Below are 16,762 nucleotides of genomic sequence, written 5' to 3'. Positions count from 1 at the left end.
GCTCCATCACAATCGAGTGGTGGAGCTAAACATAGACATCCAATCGAGGGGTGGCCTAAGGTGACCGCCTAATTACAGGGGACAATAAATATATATACACACACACACACACACACACAAACGGCAAATACTTTACTGGCTCTATAGGGGACAAACAGGTATAGGGTAAATAAGCAGGAACCTCTGAAAAAAATATTATAATAATATTACCACATAAATTAAGATTACTAAAATCTACAATGGTGTTACTGAGTATTTGTTGCCTCCGGAGCTGGCAAAGTTGGGTAGTTCTCTTTGACTGGCACAGCTTGCCCTCAAATTCTCATATGTGGACTGTTCAGTTGATGCCTAGCAAACCTAATAAAATGAATTGGGTTTCATAGACTGGAATTAAAAAATGAGTGAGTGGTGTCAGCCTTGCTGCTGTACTCTTGATCAGTAGTACAAGGAGCAGTTCACCAGCCTCCTAGCACCCTCAGCCATGGCACGTACCAGCCCCATGGACATGTACCCCCCGCAGAGCCTGCAGTCCGAGCTGGAGCACGAGCAGCTTGAGCACCACCAACACTTTCTCCTCACACCCTGCCTACCGCCATCTCATAGTCTAACCCTATGTTTACTCAGTCTGTGCCCTGTGTTCTCTCATTCTGGCCCTTGTGTTCCTGCCCCCGCCCGTCTGTCTCCTTATTTTGGACCCTGCAATTCTCCTCCGTTTCCCCTGTGTGTGTCCATCATGGGGTGGTGGTGCTCTACTCCCTCTTCAGTGTCTGTTAGTGATTCCCCGCCCCCTCCTCAAATCACTTTCTTCAGGACTCCGGTGTTCTGTGACTTCTCTCCAGTCAGGGCCAGATTAACAGCATCACAGGCCTGGTGGTGAGATTTTGGTGGGCCTTTTAATGGAAATGGCGATGGTCACCGGGGCCCTCTTACTCCTGTCCGGCCTGTGATCTGTAGTCTCTCTACAGCTTAGAGTCAGTGGTGGAGTTCCAGGGCCCGGCTGCAGCTGTGACCCTGGTAGTTCTACCACAAGCTGTAGAGGGACGCCAACTATAGAGGAATACAAATCCTAGCAATACAGTATACAGCAATGCAGAATACCACCAACTATAGAGGACTACAAATCCCAGCAATACATTGTACAGCAATGCAGAATACCACTTAGCCTGAACTACTGCTGCAAAGTAAATACAGTACTGCACTATTTTTCCTTTATCCTTGTTTTTTTTGCATGTTTGTAGGAAATAACATACTTCAGACACAGATATAGGATACTGCCTCCGGGCTAGTTCACACCACAAACAGTGCGTTCCAAAGCGGTCAGCCTCTGGAACGCACTGGATCGCAACCCAGCCGGCTCGCCGCGTTCAGGGGTGGGAGGGGACATGGCCCTCTACCTGTAGTGCAATTGCCCGCACCCGAATGTGTGGCACGTCAGTGCCTGCGTTCGGTCCAGTGCGATCTGCAAAAATAGTGCTTGCAGCATTGTTGCAGATCGCACTAGACCGAAAAACGCAGGCAGCCCCCTGCCACCTCTGAATGCAGGGAGCCAGCGGGGTTGCGATACAGTGCGTTCCAGAGGCTGATTAACCGCTCTGGAACGCACTGTTTGCGGTGTGAACTGGCCCTCCAGTGTCTGTTTGCTGCATGCAGCATAATTTATTTACTGATCGCTGCAAGAAAACAAATTACCCAGGTGGCCCGGGCCCCTTACATGTGTATTGGCCGTACCCCCCTGATGACCAGGGTACACAGCAATGAAATGGAGTGCGCTATGTTCCGGCCATGTAAACATGTAAATTACACCTTTATTACATACATAATGACAGCTAGGTATGTTTCATTAAAATGTGTGAGGCAAAAAGATACCTGCTACCACAAGGGAGCTGGTCCCACGTCCTCCAGTTTTACAGGAGTCACCTGTAGATCCCAGACTGGTCCCAACTTCGAGTGCATGTTATTTAAAGGCTTTGCATCTTAATATTTATTTGCATTGTGCATTTTTCAACCTTTAGTATAGCAGTGAGCAGTGTGCACCCTGTATTTGGATTTCATTGTGTTCATAAAAGCTAAGCATATGGACCTTAAATCAACTCACTGGTACAGCAACGGTTACACTACCCCTTCCCCCCTGTCAGCTCACATTCTCCAGGACTCTGTGTTCTGTTATCTTCTTTCACAGCACAGTGTCCTGCACAGTCCCCGTCCCCCCCTCAGTCCGATGTCGGCTGGTGATGGCGCAGGGCAGCTCCACTCTGTGTTCTGCCTGGCCGCTCTGTGCTCTCTCACCAGTGGAGCTGTCAGTGCTGGCCATCGAACATAGCGGGCCGGGCTGAGCCAGCCCAAACACAACCAGGATGTTTTTGTTCGCCCCGGTCCGACCCACTGGTGTGCCCTATGGCCGGTTCAGCCCTGCTCATATATATATTGCACTCCACTATTCAATAACTTTAAGATAAAATAAACTATATAAAAAATATACTTGTGTAATAAATAATATAACTTTGTAAGTTATATTTATAGTAAGTTATATCTAAGTGATCTCTCACTTAGTGACTATCCCAGTAAAAAATGTGAAATTACAAATGCAATAGTTTCCACAACCAAGTGTGGAATCTCTATAAATAAGTGACAATATTCCATATACATTTCAATAAAAACAAACAAAAATGGTGTCCATCTTTTTGCATGTTCGAAAGTTCGAGTTAGAACTGAACACGGGGGTGTTCGGCTCATCACTAATCTACAGTACATAATAAAAGTAATCAGCAGTGATAGGGACCCACTTGTTCCTTTCTTACCTTTTTATTGTTTATGGAGTGGAATAATGTATTTATTTTTGCTAATTGCTGCCATACATTTTGTTATTTGCTACAATTCCCACAATTACTACCGTACCTCTATAATACCCACATTTATTATTATTATTATTATAGCACTGTTACAATACTGGCAATTATTAGAATACTTACCACCAGAAACAGTTAATACAATGCAGCATTTACAGCACAGCTACTACAGCACAGCTATTACAGTACCTGTCTTGCTGTGTGTGTATTCCCTCATGACCACCCCTCCCTCCGCCCTCTCTAATCCCACACTTGTTACACACAGACAGACCTTCTGCAACCCCCTCTTAGCAGCTGCTTATGGATCAGCTCACTCCTCCCTGCACTCACCCACTCCTGGCAACTCTCGTGTTCTCTTACACAGCACAAGTCAGTTCAGCCTTCCATGTTCAATGTCTACACAGTGATCAATATCAGTGATCGGTATTAGTGATCAGTATCAGAGATCAGTATCAGTGATCAGTATTAGTGACCGGTATCAGGGACGAATATAAGTGATCGCTATCAGTGATCAGTATACAGCTTCTCCCTATCCACACGCCACACCTCCTCCCCGCCTCACGCTTGCTGCTGCCAGACCTGCCCGCATCCACGCTCCACACGCCACACCTCACGCTTGCTGCTCCCAGACCCACGCGCACCGCCCACATCAAAGATCGGCACAGGGACACGGGGAGAAGAAGAAGAAGTAAGGAGGAGCAGGCGTGAGGGGATGACAGCCACCAACAGACAGGCCGGATCTCAGAAGCAAGTTGCTGGAAGACAGCTCAGGTAAGCCTGCACTTTCCCACACATGGTGCTCTATAATGTATTGCTGGGATTTGTATTCCTTTATAGCTGATGGTACATTGTGCTGTACTGTATATTATACAGCGCAATGCAGAATACCGCCAGCTATAATGTATTATTGCTGGGATTTATATTCCTCTATAGCTGGTGATATTCTGCATTGCGCTGTATAATGTACTATTGCTGGGATTTGTAGCTCTCTATAGCCAATGCCATTCTGCAATGCTGTACAATGTATTTCTGAGTTAGTGGCAGAACTACCAGTGGCGCAGCAGTCGTACACGCGCACAGCACTGACGAGGCATCCCTCCACTACCAGTGTGCTTTAAATTTCCTAAACCGATAAATACATTCACACTACTGTTACATGGTTGGCAAAAGTGGCAGACAGGGCGGGGAGAAGGTGGGGAAGAGGCAGAGCGGGAGGGGGCCAAGTTGCTGCACCATGGGCCTCTGGGTTGTACTTGCCCCCTGGGCTAAAAGTTGCCAGTCGGCCCCTGCCCCAGTGATAAAATTACACACGTTCCCTCCTTCAGTCTCACTTTCCCTTTATTCCAACTCAAGTATCAAAGTCACACAGCGATACTCACACTCCTTCTCCTCTGCCAGACCCAGACACACTCCCAGCTTCTCCCCACACCGCTCTCAGCTTCTCCCCGCACCGCTCTCAGCTTCTCCCCGCACCGCTTTTGCTGGGATTTGTATTCCTTTATAGCTGATGGTACATTGTGCTGTACTGTATATTATACAGCGCAATGCAGAATACCGCCAGCTATAATGTATTATTGCTGGGATTTATATTCCTCTATAGCTGGTGATATTCTGCATTGCGCTGTATAATGTACTATTGCTGGGATTTGTAGCTCTCTATAGCCAATGCCATTCTGCAATGCTGTACAATGTATTTCTGAGTTAGTGGCAGAACTACCAGTGGCGCAGCAGTCGTACACGCGCACAGCACTGACGAGGCATCCCTCCACTACCAGTGTGCTTTAAATTTCCTAAACCGATAAATACATTCACACTACTGTTACATGGTTGGCAAAAGTGGCAGACAGGGCGGGGAGAAGGTGGGGAAGAGGCAGAGCGGGAGGGGGCCAAGTTGCTGCACCATGGGCCTCTGGGTTGTACTTGCCCCCTGGGCTAAAAGTTGCCAGTCGGCCCCTGCCCCAGTGATAAAATTACACACGTTCCCTCCTTCAGTCTCACTTTCCCTTTATTCCAACTCAAGTATCAAAGTCACACAGCGATACTCACACTCCTTCTCCTCTGCCAGACCCAGACACACTCCCAGCTTCTCCCCACACCGCTCTCAGCTTCTCCCCGCACCGCTCTCAGCTTCTCCCCGCACCGCTCTCAGCTTCTCCCCGCACCGCTCTCAGCTTCTCCCCGCACAATGTCAGATTCTCCACACATGTTGTCACCTTCTCCTTACTTGTTTTCAGCTTCTCCCCACAGGCTCTCAGCTTCTCCTCACATGCTGTCAGCTTCTCCCCACACTGCTCTTAGCTTCACCCCACACACTGCTAGCAGACATTGCTCTCTCAAGCGATCTCTCTCTTTTTCCTCACTTAGCAGCACACTACAAGCCGGGTCCTCTGCCAGCTCTCCCCGGCGTCACCCTGACCACGTCCGTGCCTCCATCTCCTCCTCCCCACATGCCTCGGCTCAACTCAGTTCCGGTGGTCGGAATGTTCCGGTGCTCCTAAGATTTGTGATATTACATTAAAAAACCCTTAAACCATAAACGTTTATTCCAGCCAAAACTGTTTCAGATGGATACAACGACCCCCGTCACGTTTTACTGCTCTTAGGGCAAAAGATTTTCCCTTACTTCCATTTCTGGTGAACACGGTTTCATCAAACAGGAAGTGAGGGAAATATGCAACAGGGACACAGACACCAATACAAAGCTGAGAGGGATTCTAGAATTTCATTGCCTTACATATACACACACACACACACACACTTCTGTCTCTGTTGCTAGTGGAAATTCCCTTCACTTCTCCGCTGGTAATTAGGTTATGATGAAGACAAGTAGAAGGGCGAGAGAATGGAAATCTCTATAACAGAGCTCCAGATAACAGGAAAATCCCATCAGGAGTTCTAATATTTACTCAAGATATAAAACTAAGACAAAAGTACATACACATTAAAGTGACACAAAACCGCAACATTTTCTCTACCAACACACATTTACATTTTTAATTCAAAATCAGCTCTTACTGTCTTCCCTGCGGTTCCCGTCCCTCCTCCTTTCACTCACATGTCCAGCTTTGCAGTGCACTGTTGAAATAACTCCGGGTGCAAACAAGCCTGATATATGTCCATCCTCCCCCTTCCCTCCACCTTCCCTCCTCCTCCTTACTAAAGCCCATACAACAGTCTTTTCACTGTGACACATTACACACAGCTAAGCAGCATACAAAGTCTTACTAATGAACAAAACTCCATATTGGAGAAGATGGTCAGATAAAGTCTGAGCCTGCTGATGGCTCACATGGTGACTTCTATCAGAAACTTAGAGAAAACAAACTGGCTGAGATAACAAGCGTGACACATTCAGCTCACCTCTACCCCCCCTCCTCTGTCACCGAGTAGTGATGTCCACTTCATGAACCAATTGTTCTTTTGAATTGATTCTTTTCATTGAACTGGATGATTGGATTCCTCTGACTGAGCTGATTCCTTTGGAACAGTTCAGTGTTGAATGAATAGGAAAGCTGCTCTGGTAATAAGATCCTAGTGTAAGAGAGCTCAGCTTCTGCCAGCCCCTCCCTGCAACCAATCAGAACTGAGAACCAACAACTGGATACAAACTTACACCAGTTCTGAGTCAATAGCACACTGAATCAAAGAATCATATGAGTCTCCAGCATAACAGCACACTGAATCAATGGTCAGGTTGCAGCATTGGTGAGGGACAGACATGGTTCTGTACCCTGAATGCACAGGATTGCATAAGCCCAGCCCTCCACATTCTGGGGCGGGAGGGGGCACGGTGGTGCCATTCATGTTAATGGCAGTGCAGGCACGCCTCCCACCTGCAGTGCGATTGCCCGCACCAGAACGGCGTGGTACACTTGCGTCCTGCGTTCCAGTGCTGTGCAATCGCATACACGATTTCTTGCAATTGCCTCGCACTGGAACGCAAGACATTGCTGTACCATGTGTTTGATGCGGGCGATCGCACTACAGACGGAAGGCGTGTCTATGTTATAATAATGTTGGTGTTATAATAATAATCACAAGGAAGGTGGGGGGAGGGGGGTACAGGGTCAGGTGCTGATGTGGCAACAGTGTCAGAGGATATACCGATTAGTGATGGAAGTCCATTTCAAACTGTTTATTCAAATGATTGACTAACACTGACTAAAACCTTAACAAAGAATGTTCCCCCGGGAGCTGCCACCCTTCTGTGAATCAGTGTCTTGTGAATCCGATCAGGGCAGTGATCAGTGAGCCTTGCAGAGTCTACAGGGGAGGATTTGTGGGTGGTGGAGATTTTGCAGAGGAGAAGATTCTATAGAGGAGATGTGAGAGAGCTTCATGCCTCCTGACCTCTGAATGTAGTCCATCACGGGAGCGAGCACAGAAGGTGACTACTTTTTAGCACACATAGGGACCATGGGGAAGACAAGTAGCCCCCCTTTGGCAGGAAGTTGTGACTTGGATAAAATAAAACAGTTTTTGGAGCACTGAGACCTGAACAATGAGAAATGAAGGTATACTGTCATTGATTGCTTATATAATAGGAGTTATGTTTATTATTTTATTTCTAAGTTTGGTGTTGCTTTAAATTTCTTCCTAAGGTACTTTTTTATATCTAGTTCAGAGTCACATGATAAGAATCTACAATCTCTTCCAGAAGCACAATGTGAAACTTGCTGAGTGCTCATGGACTGGATTTTATAGAATTCAGATGAATGTCAAACGGAGTAAACATTATGAGAGATGCAATGTTTCCAGGTTAATTGATTTGCTGATTTATGAATTATCTGTTCCTGGATTTGAGTTTAATATCCAAACCGTCTAAGAAGAACACCGAGATATACTCTGCCTGCAGCCAACATGTCTCTCAGTTCAATGCCCAGAGGATAAAAAACATGTAAATTGTAAAGTCCAAATTACTGCATATAGAGTGCACCTACCTGGTAGAATGTAGAATGGGGTCCTATAGAAGCTTCTTGTTCTCTTGACCAGAGGTTCTTGTGACTGTGCTCAGGCTCAACTTATATTTCATTTCACCACCATTCACCTTCATTGAATAAAAAGGTGAGATCTACATCACAAAAGAAATGTTTACATTGTCATGGGGCAGTTTCAGCTGCTCTTTGTTTCATTTGTAACAACATGCCCCATATATTCATCCAGGCATGTCTTAAATGCAAAAACTGTACACGAGAGCAACTGTATGTGCAAGTGAAGCGATCACATTACTATGAGCATATAACCAGTAAAGGTCTGTAAAATAGAAGGTCTGGTAAGGTTATTTAACACACAAAGTAATCTAATTAAATTATAAGAAGTGATATCTTCTACTGGCTCCTATACTGTTTGAGGTCTAATATTTGGGCTGCCACCACCATGTTGATACCAGACTGGATGTATCTGAGGATGCATAGAGAGGGGCCTCCAAATAAGAAGCAGTATTCCAAAAGGATCATCACCTAAAGCAGGGATGTCCAAACTGTGGCCCTCCAGCTGTGGTGGAACTACGAATCCCATGAGGCTTTGCAAGATTCTCACAGCCACGACTCACTAAGAGAGATGCTTCATTCGGACGGGATTCGTAGTTCCAACACAGCTGGAGGGCCGCAGTTTGGACATCCCTGACCTAAAGCATATGACTAACACTGACTAAAACCTTAACAAAGAATGTTCCCCCGGGAGCTGCCACCCTTCTGTGAATCAGTGTCTTGTGAATCCGATCAGGGCAGTGATCAGTGAGCCTTGCAGAGTCTACAGGGGAGGATTTGTGGGTGGTGGAGATTTTGCAGAGGAGAAGATTCTATAGAGGAGATGTGAGAGAGCTTCATGCCTCCTGACCTCTGAATGTAGTCCATCACGGGAGCGAGCACAGAAGGTGACTACTTTTTAGCACACATAGGGACCATGGGGAAGACAAGTAGCCCCCCTTTGGCAGGAAGTTGTGACTTGGATAAAATAAAACAGTTTTTGGAGCACTGAGACCTGAACAATGAGAAATGAAGGTATACTGTCATTGATTGCTTATATAATAGGAGTTATGTTTATTATTTTATTTCTAAGTTTGGTGTTGCTTTAAATTTCTTCCTAAGGTACTTTTTTATATCTAGTTCAGAGTCACATGATAAGAATCTACAATCTCTTCCAGAAGCACAATGTGAAACTTGCTGAGTGCTCATGGACTGGATTTTATAGAATTCAGACTAATGTCAAACTGAGTAAACATTATGAGAGATGCAATGTTTCCAGGTTATTGATTTGCTGATTTATGAATTATCTGTTCCTGGATTTGAGTTTAATATCCAAACCGTCTAAGAAGAACACCGAGATATACTCTGCCTGCAGCCAACATGTCTCTCAGTTCAATGCCCAGAGGATAAAAAACATGTAAATTGTAAAGTCCAAATTACTGCATATAGAGTGCACCTACCTGGTATAATGTAGAATGGGGTCCTATAGAAGCTTCTTGTTCTCTTGACCAGAGGTTCTTGTGACTGTGCTCAGGCTCAACTTATATTTCATTTCACCACCATTCACCTTCATTGAATAAAAAGGTGAGATCTACATCACAAAAGAAATGTTTACATTGTCATGGGGCAGTTTCAGCTGCTCTTTGTTTCATTTGTAACAACATGCCCCATATATTCATCCAGGCATGTCTTAAATGCAAAAACTGTACACGAGAGCAACTGTATGTGCAAGTGAAGCGATCACATTACTATGAGCATATAACCAGTAAAGGTCTGTAAAATAGAAGGTCTGGTAAGGTTATTTAACACACAAAGTAATCTAATTAAATTATAAGAAGTGATATCTTCTACTGGCTCCTATACTGTTTGAGGTCTAATATTTGGGCTGCCACCACCATGTTGATACCAGACTGGATGTATCTGAGGATGCATAGAGAGGGGCCTCCAAATAAGAAGCAGTATTCCAAAAGGATCATCACCTAAAGCAGGGATGTCCAAACTGTGGCCCTCCAGCTGTGGTGGAACTACGAATCCCATGAGGCTTTGCAAGATTCTCACAGCCACGACTCACTAAGAGAGATGCTTCATTCGGACGGGATTCGTAGTTCCAACACAGCTGGAGGGCCGCAGTTTGGACATCCCTGACCTAAAGCATACAGACACTGAGCTCATCCACTATAGAAAGAGATACAGAATTTGAACAGTGCGTTTTACATGTCATTTATTTTACCCAGCCCATATAAGTTGCTTCCCCTCATCTTTGGTGCCAAAGAAAGCCAACAAAAATATTAATATTTATGCTTTTTGTTTATTGAAACACAAAGTCCCGAGCTTAATAAAAACAGCAAAAAAATGTTAATTATTGTCTCCTCATTCTGATCTGGCCTATTTCAGATTTCTAGTTGCTAAAATTCTCTGTCTGAGGTGAGACCCGGTGTATGTTTATGTATTCTCCCACCTTCAGCCAAAGAGCAATTCATGATTTTTTTGTATCCTGTGATATCCCCACACCCTATTCCTTTTTTTTTTTTTCTATGGGTAGTCCCTATATGGCTCCTTAAATTATTTATTCAGGTCTTTTGATATAGTTTTGTTGCTAGTTTTCCTTTTTCTTTTATTTCTTTTTGCTTTTTAAAAATTTCTATTGTGGGTTCTAATAATTGGAATATAATATATCGGGTTATATTTATTATTTTGGAGCTGTATACAATGCTACAACTGAATTTATGCTTTTAACTAGGGATGCACAGATACTTTTCGAGTACCAGTGCAGATACTTGGCATTTTCATGAGAACTACCAGTGTTGCAGCAGTTGCAGCTGGGACCTGGCTCTGGCGCTCCACCACTGTCCTGAAATCATTAGTCTGTATTGTTTTAGAAAAGCTGTCACATGACAATAAACAAAAATGTATCAGTACTCGTACTTGTAAGTACTCGGCAAGTACCAGTACTCGTACTCGCAAAACTGGTATCTGTGCATCCCTTTATTTATATTTATAAAAACAAAAATCGTACATTAAAACAGAGATGTACAAATCCCAGGAGCTCTGTGTGCTCCTTACAAAGGGCAGCTGCCTCCTAACTTTTGAATTTTTCTCTAGTCTAGTCTTGGAGCTCAAAAGTATTGGTACATGTACTCGTACTTGTACCGAGTACTGTACTTGGTATCTGTGCAACCCTACTTTTAACTGATTCCGACACAATGTTTTAGGATCTAGACATGAAGTATTGGACCATTCTCTATAAAGTAAATCCTGCACGAGTATGAGAAATGAAATAGGTGACAATATACTTTATGGTCTGATTTCTGTATATCCCTGATATCAGTACTCACTCCAGTGAATTAGAGAAAAAGAACCTGGTAAGATTCAGGTAAACCAACACACTGCACCGATTTACTGACATTCAAACTTCTCTCTATTTTAATTGCTTTCAATGTCACCTATGAACACCTGAGGTAATCTCAGTATGGTAATGAGAAAAGCTGCAGCATCTGTATGTCTTCATGGGCGGAATCTTGGACAATATCTCACTGAAAAAAGAAACCCCTATTGCAGGGGGTGCTTTAATTTTATTTGTATCACAGTGTGGATAGTTTGGAAAAGTGGTGAGCCAATCAAAGAACCAATATCTGGAATCGTAGAATGAAAAATGAAAACCAATAGAATACTATTATCACATTACCAATCATATCACCACGTTGATATGATTGGTATGACTGACAATTTCCAGCTGACACACCATTGGCTCTGTCACATATATAACCTATACAGAGTCTAGAATAGAACACATTCCACAGATGTACTTCATACTTTCACATTCCCATTGCAAGATGAAAAGCCAAATAAGATGTGTTTAAATGAGGCAGAGACATGGTTCATGCATGGATTCAAGATATTGTTTACTTAGGTTCCATCAAATAAAACTATATATTTTTAATACAAAGTTATAAATATAAAATAGATGTGTAATACAGGCTGGACCATGACAAACGTTTTGCCAGAAAATGACAGGTTTTCAGTAGAGAGCACAGCAGAAGATGTTCCCCTTCAAACATCCTGTCTAGGTCTGAAACTGATGCGCAGGGAAGGAAGGTGGCGCAGTCTCTGCACTGATTACACTTTGAGCAGCTGAACAGCCACAAACAATAGGCAGCACGTATGAAAAGGAACCAAGAGCTTCACCTGCTGGCTGCATTTAAAAATAACACAAATATTCAATACAACTACACCTAACAAAGAGAAAAAAGTTTAACAAAAACACACATTTTAGTCCTGACCACTTTAAGTCTCTATACATAATACATGCATTTTAAAAGCTAAAAGGGAATTATATTAGATTGCAACACACTATTGTGTCTATCTGCAAGGGTCAGGACTGTGTTAGGTAAATGTAGATTATTAATAAGAATACTACAAAATCTTTCATCCAGCCAGCAGGATTATTCTTTGGCTCCTTTTACATATTTTTCACTAATGCTCTAGCTGCTGTGGAGCTGTGTGGAGTTGGCACCCCATGTTTGTAAAACTTAAATAAAAATTCAGGTTTTACAAATTTAAAGAGAACACAGCTTTACTTTATTTGCTATGCTAAGTGAACATACACTTTACTAAGTCAACATCCTCTATTCAGTTAGTAATTCAACTCCAGTGTTGTCACAACCTAAACTTGTGTTTTTGTCATCAGCACAGCCCAACAGATAAAAGCAGATATTTCTTTAACCTGAAATGAATCACTTTCAGAACATGGATAGGACTTCTCTCCTTGGTGATTGCCAAGAAAGAATTCTCTCTCAGACTAAAGAAAGTGAGAAAATAAAGATGCACTCATCATGCTTTGGTGATTGCAAAGCAAGGTGAGTTGCTAAAGATAGAGAAAAAGGAAAGAAATGATAGAAGTGGAGAAAATAGAGAGAAAAAAATGGGAAAAGGAAAGGGTGGGAAAAGGAAAGGGAGGGGGACTGAAGGGGAGAGAAAGCAAGAAAGAAAAATGGCAATAGAGGCATGCAGCAAAGGGAAACACACATGGTAGCCACATGAGCAAAAAAAGTTTTCCGATGAGCAACGTAGAGTAGCAAAAATGGTTAAAATCGAGGGCAATGGAAGATAATCAGCTATATCATATGGTGCTCAAAGCATGAAACAGAATGGTAATAAAGTGAAGAAAAAAAGTGAAAAAACTGTTCTTGGGAAATCAAACAAAAAAGTCTAACTAACGGATCGGCTGTCAAAGCTTGAGAGGAGCAGAATATATGTCAGGAGTCAACAAGCGCTCCTTTGGGGTTAGCGGTGGAGGTGAGGAAGGAGCAGCGGTAGCAGAGATAGTGAGTTGTAGTTGTTTCAAGAGGGATTCAGCTTCTTCAGGGGAAGAGAATGAGTGAACTTAGTTTCCATAATTAAAGACAACTTCAAATGGAAATCCCCACTTAACGCCATATTGTAACAAAGTGGTCAGATAAGGCTTCAACACTCCATCTCTGTAGGGTTTGGGGAGCCAGATCCACAAAGATTTGATAAATGTTGTTCTAAAAAAATGTAAAGACCGCTTCTCCTATATGGCTCGCAGGATCGCCTCTTTGGTTTTGTAAAACGTGGTTTAAGAATTATATCTCTCAGGGGGTCCGTTGGTGTGTTTAGGAAAAAGAGTGCGGTGGACCAGATCAAGTTCAAGCTGCTCGCCCGGGTACCCCGGGAACAAATCTTAGGACATGGCAGTGACGGTGGTTTGAAGATCTTCAATATGCTAAGGAACACTGCAAATTAATTTGTTTTGCCAACGTCAAGAAGTCATTTTATCGGTAGCGGCCAGAAGTTTCCTTTGAAGCAGCAGATTAAGTTTTCAAAGACGGCCGCATCTTGACAGGAGACCTCCTGTTGTTCAGGAGGTAAGTGTGGTGGAAGACTGTCGTTAGCGGAGCCGTTGATTGCATCAGCCAATTAGAGGGAATAGACGAGATGCCCTGAAGAGGAAGGTGAAGATGCCATCTTTGCCAGGTGCGCCACAGGTGAAGAGGAGGGAGTCTGTAACGGAGTCTGGGATGCAGACTTTCATTTATGCATGAGGAAGTCACTCACATGTAGATGTTAAGTGAACAGAAAAGTGGATGAGAATTGATGGATAGCGTACTGAAATAGCTGATCGCATGCCCGGGTGCTGTAGAGTCAAATCAACATGCGGCAATCTAGCTTGGCTGATCACTAGCGCCCCCCCCCCCTGCCCCCTGGCAAAGCATTTGTTCAATTTATTTCAGTGAATGAGGAAAAGATCTGATCAGTTCTATTATTCAATTAAGTTAAAGCTAAAGTTCTAATCTGTTTTTAAACTCCCTTGCACATGATTTGGGATTTAAAGTGAACAGAGGTTAACCTTGTTTACTCAACTAAGCAAACATACAGATTGCAAAGTCCACAAGCTTTACTTCCTAAGTAAACCAACCCCAATTTGTCTTTAGATTAGACCTGTGTTTAGGTCTTCAGAACATATCTGACTTCTCTCCTCGGTAATTGCTCTGCTGTCCAATAAGATTTCTCATTTAAATGAAGGTAGTCTCACATTCAGAGCATGAAAGCAGCTCTTCTCCTTTGTGGATCTTCTGGTGTCCAATAGGATTTCTTTTTAATGTAAAGCTTTTGTCACTATCTAAGCAGGGAAATGGTTTCTGTCTAGTGTGAGTCCTCTGGTGAAAAGTAAGATTCAACTTTATGGTTAAACATTTGCCACATTCTGAACATTAATATGGTTAATCTCCTGTGTGGATCCTCTGGTGACGAGTAAGATACTCCTTTTGTGAGAAGCACTTGTCACATTCTGAACATTGAAATGGCTTCTCTCCAGTGTGAATCCTATGGTGGTGAATAGTAAGTTTTTCCTTTTGTCTGAAGCACTTGTCACATTCTGAACATTGAAATGGCTTCTCTCCAGTGTGAATGCTCTGGTGTATAGTAAGATTTCCCTTAGTTGTGAAGCACTTGTCACATTCTGAACATCGATGTGGCTTCCCTCCTGTGTGAATCCTCTGGTGTAAAGTAAGATGTCCCTTAGTTGTGAAGCACTTGTCACATTCTGAACATCGAAATGGCTTCCCTCCAGTGTGAATCCTCTGGTGTTCAGTAAGATTTCCCTTAGCTGTGAAGCACTTGTCACATTCTGAACATAGAAATAGATTCTCTCCAGTGTGAATCCTCTGGTGTTGAGTAAGATTTCCCTTAGTAGTGAAGCACTTGTAACATTCTGAACATAGAAATGGTTTCTCTCCAGTGTGACTCCTCTGGTGTACAGTAAGTTTTAGCTTATGTGTGAAGCTCTTGTCACATTCTGAGCATTTAAATTGTTTCTCTCCTGTGTGAGTCCGCTGGTGCAGAGTAAGACTTTGCTTATTTGTGAAGCTCTTTTCACATTCTGAGCATTTAAATGGTTTCTCTTCCGTATGAGTCCTCTGGTGAAGAGCAAGTTTTTCCTTTTGTCTGAAGCACTTTTCACATTCTGAACATTGAAATGGTTTCTCTCCGGTGTGAATCCTCTGGTGTAAAGTAAGGGTTCCCTTAGCAGCGAAGCACTTGTCACATTCTGAACATCTAAATGTCTTCTCTCCAGTGTGAGTCCCCTGGTGTTGAGTAAGATTTCCCTTAGTAGCAAAGCACTTGTCACATTCTGAACATAGACATAGATTCTCTCCAGTGTGTATCCTCTGGTGTTTATTAAGATTTCCCTTAGTTGTGAAGCACTTTTCACATTCTGAGCATTTAAATGGTTTCTCTCCCGTATGAATCCTCTGGTGAATAGCAAGTTGATCCTTTCGTGTGAAGCACGTGTCACATTCTGAACATTGAAATAGCTTCTCTCCAGTGTGAATCCTCTGGTGTTCGGTAAGATTTCCCTTAGTAGTGAAGCACTTGTCACATTCTGAACATCTAAATGGCTTCCATCCTGTGTGATTCCTGTGGTCTTGAGGAAGATGTGTCTTATCAAATAATGTCTCTTCATTATGAATCTTCTGGTGAACTGTAAGAAATGACTGTGAAATAAAGCTTCTCTCACACTCTGAGTACTCATATAGGGTGTCTCCTCTGGGATCCATCATGTGCTAACGAATAAAACTTAGCAGTAATATTTTTTCAGACTGCTCAAATGATAATTGTAGAAATTATGTTGAATTCCTGAAAAAAAGAAATGGACTATATAAGAATTATAGAATACTGACAACAAATAAAGAGAATCTAACAAACCTAAGGAAACATTTCACATGATGCCTGCCATAGAGGTTTGTATGCCGCATCTTCTTTTGTGGGGTCTTCTGGCTAGGATTTTCAGACAAGCCACGCAGTTTCTTTAATTTATGTAAAAGAATGTACATGTACGAGTTTAACATTTTCTAGTTCCTTGTGGAAAACACTATATTTCAGCTCTGAGTCTCCACTGCTAGGCATTGGTGCAGCAAAGATATTTGCTATTTCATTAGCTATTCCAAGAATACAGATTAATTAAATACTTCACCTAATTGATTGTAATGATTAAGTAGAGAAATTTAGTTTGGATCACATATTACCATACAATTATATATCTATCTATATTATAGTAGAGGACAGCAAGGCTGGGTCCTGGATGGGAGATATATTACCACTGTTTGGGTTGTGGTCCTTTAAGGGCCTACGCAGGGTTAACCTTCCTGCCCCAGAAAGGAGTTTAAAGGTCTTCAACTCCCAGAGAGGAGTGTGGGAGTTGAGGAGGAAGTGATCAGCTGTGAGAGAGACCTGCTGTATTGCTGTGCTGACAGGACTTATATTCCTGGGAAGGGATTCCCCAGGTGCGGGACTTTTTTCCAACAAGTCGGTGAGACACATTTATTTTGTGTTTAACGTTTTGGCTGCCCTGCAAGAGGTAAATAAAAGCTTTTGCTTCATTCAAAACCCTCTGTGCGAGTGCTCTGTGAGCTCCCCAACATCACAAAT

General features: G+C 43.0%; 1 protein-coding gene across 1 annotated transcript; it reads right to left on the bottom strand.

Annotated features, from left to right (window-relative positions):
* Positions 1–14,544: 14,544 nt before the first annotated feature.
* On the bottom strand, positions 14,545–15,891 carry LOC108801273 (oocyte zinc finger protein XlCOF7.1-like). Its single transcript, XM_018573209.1, is given in 1 exon segment — positions 14,545–15,891. A coding segment is annotated over 1 exon segment (1,347 nt).
* Between the last annotated feature and the right edge of the window lie 871 nt (positions 15,892–16,762).

This window comes from Nanorana parkeri, unplaced genomic scaffold, assembly GCF_000935625.1.
Source record: "Nanorana parkeri isolate BGI_ZX_2015 unplaced genomic scaffold, ASM93562v1 scaffold2276, whole genome shotgun sequence".
Classification (NCBI taxonomy): domain Eukaryota; kingdom Metazoa; phylum Chordata; class Amphibia; order Anura; family Dicroglossidae; genus Nanorana; species Nanorana parkeri.
Note: the sequence above shows the minus strand (reverse complement) of the source record. Positions and strands in the feature narration are given on the sequence as shown.